The 9,920-nt window shown below is 41.2% G+C and overlaps 1 protein-coding gene across 5 annotated transcripts in view; it reads right to left on the bottom strand.

Annotated features, from left to right (window-relative positions):
* The window catches only part of arid1b (AT rich interactive domain 1B (SWI1-like)), a 72,697-nt gene that overhangs the window by 60,447 nt on the left and 2,330 nt on the right, over nucleotides 1–9,920 (bottom strand). For all 5 annotated transcript variants that reach the window (XM_042096092.1, XM_042096090.1, XM_042096091.1 and 2 more), the window contains exon 2: nucleotides 5,216–5,413. In XM_042096092.1, the coding sequence (XP_041952026.1) occupies nucleotides 5,216–5,413 (198 nt within the window). The remainder of the gene's footprint in view (nucleotides 1–5,215; nucleotides 5,414–9,920) is intronic.

The following is a 9,920-nucleotide window of genomic DNA, read 5'->3' as shown; positions in this document are numbered from 1 at the left end:
CCAACTTTTTAACTGTTCAACTACTGTTAACTGTTCAACTGTTGTAACTGTCAGTCAACTATGACTCCCATCAACTGTATCCTCTGCCTTGAACTATTTCAAAATAAGTCCTCACTAGCTAGTTAACATCATTAACATTGTTAGCATAGTTAACATAATTAACAATTTACTAATACTAATATACATATACATAATTAACAATTTACTAATACTAATTATGTAAATACTAATTTACATAATTAACTGCTAAAAATGATTAGCTAAGTTAGCTGAGTGGTTAGCATAGGTAGCATTGTTAGCCTAGTTAACATGTTAACATTTTTAACAAAACTGCTAAAAATGATTAGCTAAGTTAACTAAGTCACATGGTTAGCATTGTTAACATGTTAGCATTTTTTACAAAACTACTAGAAAACATGAGCGAAGTTAGCTAAGTAACTTGGTTAACATAATTAACTTTGTTAGCATAGTTAGCATAACTGCGAGCAAACATTAGAGCCATTCCAACTGTCAGTTATCATCAACTATCTACCTATATAGAGCCTTTAAACTATTTGTCTATCAACACGCATTACATTATCAGTCTATCAACAACTTTTAAACTATCTACATTCAACTTTTAAACTGTCTACTTCTAAACTATCAACTTTTATTAAGCTATGCTATGTCTGTCCTAGCTTCATTTTCATGCACTCATAATTCCCTGGAATTACATTCTCTAGTTTCAATTTGGCATTTGGCATGTAAACAAGAGACATTATATATTCTGCACTAGTGTTGTCACGATACCAAAATTATGACTTCGATACAATACCTGCCATAAATATCACGATGCTCGATACTGAAACGATACTACGGTGAAATCCTAAGATATCTGGAAAAGAAAGGACTCATACCTCCTCCAAGTGTATCGAGTCATTTGTGTTGAATTCGGTGCACTTTTGTAGTGTGCAGGTCAATTCTGGGTTCTAAACTTCCTACATAATTATTATTTTTATAGTCAGTAAAATAGTAGGCCTACTTTGTGTGATTAAGTCCTTTATTTTTTGTTATAGTTCATTTATATTGTGTTGTGTTTTGCCAATAAAGTAGCTTTAAATAGCCAAACTAGGCTAGATCAAGGTCAGTGTTGAAATTACTGCATGCAAATCACTGAATGCTATGCAGAGGGGCCTAATCTTTAGGCCATCTGATGTACAGTATAGGCTTCCCTAGGCCTTCCCGTGTTCATGGGATTTCTTTGACAGTTGCAAAGGTAAAAATGTGAGGATGATCTTCTTTGCGCCCAGTGTACAATTACGACGTTCCAACCACTCAGGTCTTCGTCAGATAGGCCTACACCATTACCTGTTGCAATATGTCTGTGTGCATTCCTACATTAGCCTACGTCTATTTCTTTGATAACATGATTTGCTACAACGTAACAATAAGCCGCTATTATTATTAGGACTCAACACGCTTTGGTGGTATATGCTGTGGGCTTTAATTAGCGCATTTCGGGTAGCCTATCCTACATCTGGGCAATACTTATTGAACAAATTGCAGTCTACATGCCATGACAAATATTACCAGTAGTACTGACCGAACATGAAATAGATTGTTTACGGTTATGGTAATGTTATTCTGGCGTGAACATTGCACTTTCATCACGTTAGCACCCTATGATTACAGCTCGTTATGTCTCGTCAAAATTCATTGATGAAGGAAGGTTCGCTTTATCCCAGAGAACCTTACTCGTTTCACTTAGGCTAGACTAAAACAGAAGAGAAGAACCTTGGCACTAACCATGTAGTCGTGTTTTCTATAGCATATTCGTTAACCAGCCGTTCTTTGAACAAAAATGTTGGGATATGTCTGCGAGGTGTTTAGCCAAGTTCCATGCGTAGCCTACTGCTTTTAAATGACTTTGAAACATATTTCACAAACGGGCCTCTGTGTACCTGATGGCTTGCCTTCACTATTCACGATGTATCCGAAATAGTTTTCACTTCGCCTTTTGTTTTATCCACAAGGCCGAGGACGGTCGGCAAAGAACTACTGTACGTTGACGTTGGCTGCGCACTCACTCACTCAGAGCTGCCTGCTTGACACGCCCACTTGCCTAGATGCATGCAAGGAGCAATGAGAGCAGCAGTTCACGCAGACACAGAACGTTAATTTTAATAAAGTATCGATTCTAAAAACGTCGGAAATCGTATCGTTTTTTGCGTGAAGGCATCGTGATACCTTTTTAGTATCTATACACCGTGCAACATTATTCTGCAATGTTTCTGCTTTCTGTTGGTTCTGCCAGCGTTTGGGCTAGTCAAAGGCAGGAAACTAATCAACACAAACGGGCCCACAGGGGTCAGTGGCAGGTCCACTAGAGAACACGGCTCACCTCAGGTGGATGCCACAAGGCACAGGCAGACGGCACTCTTAACACTCTCACAGCAGGGGAGAAGTCTTACACCACAGCTCTCAACTCAAACGAGCAAAGGAAACTAGGCACATGTGTACGTGTGTGTGTGTTGGGAGTAGAGTAAGCAGGAGTTACTGACTCAGGTGGAAACATTTTTCTCAATAAATGTAATAATTATGAAATGATTACTATGTGATCCCTTATCACCCAACAATCCTTGGTCAATAGCAGGACGACACGCCTTTTGAACGCTGAATGAGTATGGGCTTGTGTATTTTTTGTGATGTTTGGCTTTAAAAGGCTCTAGCTATACCCCAGGGTATTGGGAAAAGGAGGAGAGCGTAACACTAGTCAGGATGGCTTTATAGCGCTTTCAATTCAAAATTAGCCTATTGAAGATAATCCAAAACATCACAATGAAAAAAAATCAGTACAGTAACCGAGTGTAATTGGCTCATTCATTCCCTTACTCTCCACCTCAAGCTGGTGTGTGGTGAGCGTTCTGGTGCATAATGGCCGCCGTGCATCACCCAGGTGGGTGCTACACATTGGTGGTGGTTAGTGAGGTTCTCCCTCCCCTGTGAAGTGCTTTGAGTGTCGAAAAAATGTGTTGTTAGTACCAGCTTACCTGGGTTTCTACATCTCTCTTCCACACACACACACACACACACAGGAGACCCTTGAGACAAAGTATGTGTGTCATACCAATGTCTCACACAAATTCCAATTCCAGGAAAATATCTCGCACATTTCAGCTCAGCTTACGTCCACATGATTTCTGTGTGCCCGAGTCTGTCCCTATCGGCCTATTATTTTAGACTGATTTTCTGCCAAGCCATTTCAGTGGTGATAGTAAAGGCATCAAAAGTGTGAAGGGCCAGAAGGAAATTCATGATAGTTTAAACAAATTTAAATTAAACATTTAGAGAGAACATAAAAAGGAACATAATCAACATTCACATTTGTGTTAAGTAAAGTTAAAGGAACCATATGTAAGATTGTGGCCAAAACTGGTACTGCAATCACTTTCAAAATACTGAAGAGCGATGTATCCCCTCCCCCTCCCCCCTGACTCGAGGTTGCCAACCCTGATGGCGAAACACTACTGACTTTGTGATTAGTAGATAGGTGGAGGGTGGCGCATCAGGCCAAAACACAACATGACAATTACAAAACAAAACATCAACATCAGTTGAGGGCTGCAACTTCACTTTTTAAATGACAATATCCTGGCCGGACTACTGTTGTCAGTGATATAAGTATTTGAAATTAACATGATTTCTTAATGTCTAGTGACATATCAGGGCCATTTTATGATTAATTGAAATATTTTTCTTACATACGGTTCCTTTAAGTGCAGTGCAGTGTGTGTGTGTGTGTGTGTGTGTGTGTGTGCGCGCTTCGGAGTGCATTTCTGTGTGTGGTCCAAGCGTGTTTCCAGTTTATGAGTGTGGCTCCTACGTCAGCAGATTGGCTCTGTGTGTGTGTATATGTGTGAGTGTATGAGTATGTGTGAGAGTGTGTGAGAGTGTGTGTGTGTGTGAGAGTGTGTGTGTGTGTGAGAGTGTGTGTGTGTGTGTGTGTGTGTGTGTGTGTGTGTGTGAGTGGCAGGCTGTCTCTTGGGTGGCTTTACTCCCCATCCAGCAGGCTTGAGCTAAATATAGTTTCAGTGCAGCCTGCGCCCAGAATAGCGCAGCACTGACCAGCCCAACCTCACCAGCCCACTCAAACATGCACGCCGAGCCTTCCACCCAGCGTGGCGATGTCTGCCTCAAACACTCAAACCCACACACACACACACATATAGACTTTAAAGACAGGACATGCACATCCAACACCCAAATGCACACACAGGACAAAATAGTATCATGTGCCCTAGGCTTAGAGAGTGGTTTCTCTTCCTGTTTAGCGATGCGCTAGAATTTCAACTCATGTGCTAGGAGCCCCCCCCCCCCCCCCCCCCCCTCCCCGATATCTCTCTCTCTCTCTCTCTCTCTCTCTCTGTTGGTGGTGGTGCTGCTGCTGCTGCAACGACCTGAAATACCACTGCCGCTAAATTAAGAACACCCCAACAATTTAGTGCTATTTCTGTTAGGTCCATGGGAGACTTCAGCTGATTCACAGACATGGTTTTCAGTGCCACAGGGGGAAACTTTAATTAAACTCTGCATCGTAACAACATAACATCAAGGAAATATTGCCTGACATTAAAATAACCCAACAAAAGACAACTTTGTGCTACACCCTACAGCAGGGGTCTCAAACTCAAATGAGCTGGGGGCCAATTCTGCCAACGTCATCTGATTGGAGGGCCGGCTATTTCTGAAAATGCAATGTTCTTTTTTTCAAATACCACACAAAACTGCAAACAGAAAGTGCAAGTGTTTTTATCTAGTTTTAGACACTTGTGCTAGCAACCTTAGCTTATAAATAAAATAATGATAAATAAATATTAATACAAATTATAAAACAAATGAAAAGCATAAAAACAGGTATGTGTGTGTGTGTTTCAGACTAAATAAAAATATTTTCCTCTCATAACTTTTTTAAACCTGGCAAACTATAGGCGTCAGGGTTAAGAAAGCAACACCATTGGATTTTTATATCAAAATTTCAAAAGGCCATGGCTTGAAAGTGGTCAGAGATAAAGTCCTACTGTAAATGTAAAAATCTTAGTAAAACAAAAGTTTATGAAGGGGGTAAATGTACCCATCTAATTTGCCACTAGATGGCAAGCACCTCAACAAAGGTCATGCTAGCAAATACCAACTAGGCTCAGGCCTTCTTGGTCCTGCCTCCATAGTCCATACATACCTGCTGCTGTGGAGGGTATTGCATGCCTCCCATTGGCACTTGGCCCCGCCCCTGCATTCCCATTGGGTAGCGGTGCGGGCCGGGCGCCCCGTACGGCTGGCCTGGGTAGGCCCCGCCGGGCTGCTGCTGGCCGTAGGGACTGCTCCCTACGCTGTACAGCTGCGAGCGCTTCATCGCCATGGCGTCCATGGGCGTCACCTGCAAGGAAGAATCACTGGGAATTAGTGAAGAGGAAGAGGGTTGATGGACCACAACAGGCTAAACCACAGGAGACATAACGACATTACAACACGTACAGACAGGTGGTTATCCATCTTCTGCCATCTTAGGGTAACATTTTATTTTTGCCACTGAGTGGCATTGAGCGCTTACTTATGTTGTGCCCACTTTTCGATGGTAAGTATTGTCACAATGTCTGCACTGTATACGAATACTAAACTAAGTATTTGAAGTGTGCAAGTAGGCGGTTTGAGACACAGCCATCAAGCCCAGTTGAAAGAGGGAAACAGGGCAAAGTGCCATTCAGCGATATGGGAATCAGGTTAGGCTCGTGAGCAGCCAGGCTTTGCCAAAAAGGAAAAGGAAAAAAAAAAAAAAAAACATGAGAGCAATCCAGACTAATCTGCTCATGTCACTGCCAACGTCAGGCCAATTGAGGCAGCACTTACAGAAAATGTGAGCAATTGAGAAACCCTGGGAGGCCACTTTAAACGAGCACTTTTAGTGTCAGCAGTCAGGCCCTGGCGCCCAGCGCTTTTTTTTTGTTACCTCCCTCACAATTATTTACTTTTCATTAACCAGTCCCGTTCTATTTTTCTATAAGTCTGCTAAATTTTCTAGGCTATTTAATTAAAAACAACAATTATAGCAAAGAAAAGAACATGTAGAAGAAGCGTTTGCCATCCTTACATGTGCTGTAACAATGACCTACTCTGTAGTATGCAACAAAATAAGTCTGACATGAAACTCAATTCACAATTTATGGTTCTGGAACTGTCCTAGACAACACCTCTAGAGATAATCAAAAGGGCAAGATGCTTCAATAAAAACATTAATGGGCCTAAATATTACAGAGCTGAAGCCAAGGCACTGCAATAAAGCTTCTATTTGGAGTTGTTTTTATTTCAATTTTTACGACTGCTAAATAGCTTCAGTCCTCCCAATAAAAAAAAATGTAAAAAAAAATCTGCAAAGCAGCAATGGTCCAAATTGGAAAACACTTCATTGGCTAGTGGTGTTTTCACATGCACAACAAGCAAAGAGGGCTTCATGGCCTTCGTGGCTGAGCGCATGTGTGTGTTTTGCAGTGACATTCATGGCGGGAAGTCCAGGGTTGCATCTGACAGTTCAACCGAAATCCCACGTGTTCCTTTGTGTGTCGGCGTGCCGCCAGCATAATCATTTTCACTTCCTCTTTTTTTGTGCTCATGTGCTTTGAGCCGGAGGCGGGGCATCTGTCAAGCGAATGGCTCTCTCCGGGTGAAGGACAGGGGAGCTGAGATGAGCTGTGCCCAGGAGGGAAGCTGCACAATCTGGGCGATCAGACAAGCAGACCTGGGCCCGGTCGGCAATAAGGGGAATGAATCAAGGCAGAGGGAGGAGAGACAGAGCGAGCGAGCGAGAGAGAGAGAGAGAGAGAACAGTTTCCATTTGTTGTCAGAAATGTAGTTGTGGGAGGTGGTGGTGGAAGAGAGACAGACAGAGAGAAAGGACAAGCCGACAACAGCACAATGAAGAAAATAACCTGATCGTCCTGTTCTCCAAACCACAAGCTTGACTACGCAGACAGTGCTAAACAAACCAAGCAGTCTCGGGGACATCATACAGGAAATCAGTTTCACGAAAAGTTCAAAATAAGCTCGTTTCCCCAAAACATCATAAAAATTAAATCTGATGGTTTGTATGCACTGTATCTGAATGAAAGACATGATAGAGAGTAGAGGGGGAAAAAAGACACCCACTTTAAGGGGCCTATTCTGAGAATCAATTACTGTAAAGGGATGAAGATCATTGGCTTCCAGATTTAGCAGTTCACAACTGCTCTGTCACAGCAGCATGGCAGCATGAGTACTGGGTTAAGGCCAAGAGAGTCAGGAGGTGGACCTCCCCCCCACCTCACCCCCACTCCCACACAAACGGAAATGAATAAGCCTACAAGATTTTTCATCTTCCTTCCGACATGGTTGCATTAAGACTTTCTTTTAAAGTTGATGACCACTTCAAATCTTCGGAGAATCATACATGACATAAGCTATCACAATTCTGTAAATACACAAGATAAAATAGACTTCTGTAAAGGATTTAGCAAAATCATCAAACCCTTCACAGTTGTAATGTACAGAAGCCTCTAGGTTCCCTAATTTAATGATACAGATGTTCTGAGAAATTGTCAAAGAATATTAACTAGGCAGGAGAGCTTAAAGCAACACCAAAGAGTTTTTTATACCTTAAAATAATGTTTCCAAAATCGTTTCAGTGGTTCATCAACTCGTAACAGGGTGATCGGCAATTCTGCATTCGCTTCGCGGCCTTCTATCGGCTATAACCGCACTATGTAAGTTTGCCAGATCGGGTAGCGGATCTATAGTTTGATGGAATCAGACATAAAAAAAACTACAAATTTGACTTGCATCTGATGTCGCAAAATAGTAAATAAATGGAAAATATTCTACCTTGTCTGTGGACATCGTTATTTGCAAAACCAGTGCTGGATAAACAAATAGCGTACGTGCAACAGAGGGAAAGTTCTTTGGTGTTGCTTTAAAATGCATTCAGGAGATATATTGAAACATCTTGTTTTGTAACCTTGTTTTGCCATCACTCCAACATAAGTCATCTGTAACAAACTGATGATATTGGATGTACCTTCTGTGCACTTCAATTCATATACTGACAACTTAATATAGATGCGCTATACTATGCCAATTAACCACACTAAAGACAGGGTTCCTACACATTTTGCATTTCAAAATTCCATACTTTTTCCATACTCAAATTTCCAAACTTCTCGGTAGATTTTTCTGACCATATTCTCGACATTGTGTATCACAAAAGGTATGGACAACTGAAGTGAATTAAAAAATGACACTTAATATTCGTCCATTTAGCTGGGTCATTTTTAGTTGTATCTTGACGATGGGGAATGATACCCTGGAAATCCAGAGCTCTCGTGAGAGCACAATGGAATTGTCTCTGCGAGACACTCTGGCAAAGAGCAATGATGCACGTTACTTTTACCCCAACATTCTGGGGAACCAGCAAAACTGATGAAGACAGCGCTGCAACGTTGGAGGACAGTACACATTGGTCGTAGTGTTATCCGATTGTGTCGAAGTCCGAAATCATTCAGAGTAAACATGGTCTAGTGTTATCTAATTGCGTGCAGTGAGATTTTTAAATCCATGCTTGTTGCCGCCCCTCGAGTTGGGCCATTACATTGCTCTTTGCCTGACCCTTAATCTTTCTAGATTATCAGGGTCTGGATTTTCCAGGCTAGGGGACTGACAGTTAAATTACACAACAGTAGGAATGGTTCATTATGACCTGAGTGAAGTGATTAGTACTGCAAATGCAATAGTCTGGAAATAAATATTTCTCCATACCCTTGTTTCTTTTTTCCATACTTATCCAGACCTGGAAATTACTAAAATCAAATTCCATACTTTTCCAGGTTTTCCATACTGCGTAGGAACCCTGTAAAGACTAAAGACTATGGCCTATTCATTCACCCTACATGACTTGGTTATAACATTGCCTCCAACTCAAATACCCAGTTCAAACTGACAAACAATCAAATAAATTCTTTCCTACTCTACAAGAACTCGACTTTAAATGACAAATTGTGTGCTGGTTTTTAAATTTAGTCTAAGCATAACCCTGACAGCAGAGAATACCTAACCATATATTTTAAAAATGCTATACGATACAGGCATTACCTCTAGCAAAGCCTCCACTAACATACCCAGGGCACTGAAGCAAAACTGTTCCCCATTTCCCGCTGAGACAGACAATAACTGGCAGCACATGGCTAATCTGCATGTGTGTGAAGGTCAGCGAAACTCATCCAGAGGTGAACAAAAAAAAAAAAAAAAAGTGTGGTCCCTTAAGGTGGCCCTAGCATAAAAGCAAGTGACAGATTACTAAACCCAGTGCACTCGCTAGGTACAGTGGCTGGTTGATCATGAAGCTGTCACAGAAGGTCTACAAACAAACAATATAGGACCTACAATACTGTAAAAAATACTGTTTTGATTTTCTTCATAATTAACACACTATTTATTCTAATTCTTCAGGGGTGAAAAAAAACAGTAGGAAAAAAACACATTAACAGTGACTCAAACTTGGGAATCAAAGTTGATGCCCACTGACAGAGTGGGAGGCAATCAGCTTAAAGTCTACTGTCCAACTACTTTTGAATCTGCTTAAACTCTTTTCCTTTGCTTAAACTGTTTGCAAGTTCAACTAAACTCTTAAACATGACACTATTAACCTTACCAAAAATGATTACATCAATACAAACACTCTGTGGCTGGAAAAGGCCCAACCTCACACTATGCAGACATTAAAAATAATTTGTCTTTAACTGCCACCAACTTTAAAGATAGAATGACAGTTGTAACAAAACACATAACATCCTACAAAGACATGCTCTACTTACTTATGCTCTACTTGTGCCCTAATCACCCTCCCCTCCCTATCAATCAAA

This window comes from Alosa sapidissima, chromosome 6 (assembly GCF_018492685.1).
Source record: "Alosa sapidissima isolate fAloSap1 chromosome 6, fAloSap1.pri, whole genome shotgun sequence".
Lineage (NCBI taxonomy): Eukaryota > Metazoa > Chordata > Actinopteri > Clupeiformes > Clupeidae > Alosa > Alosa sapidissima.
Note: the sequence above shows the minus strand (reverse complement) of the source record. Positions and strands in the feature narration are given on the sequence as shown.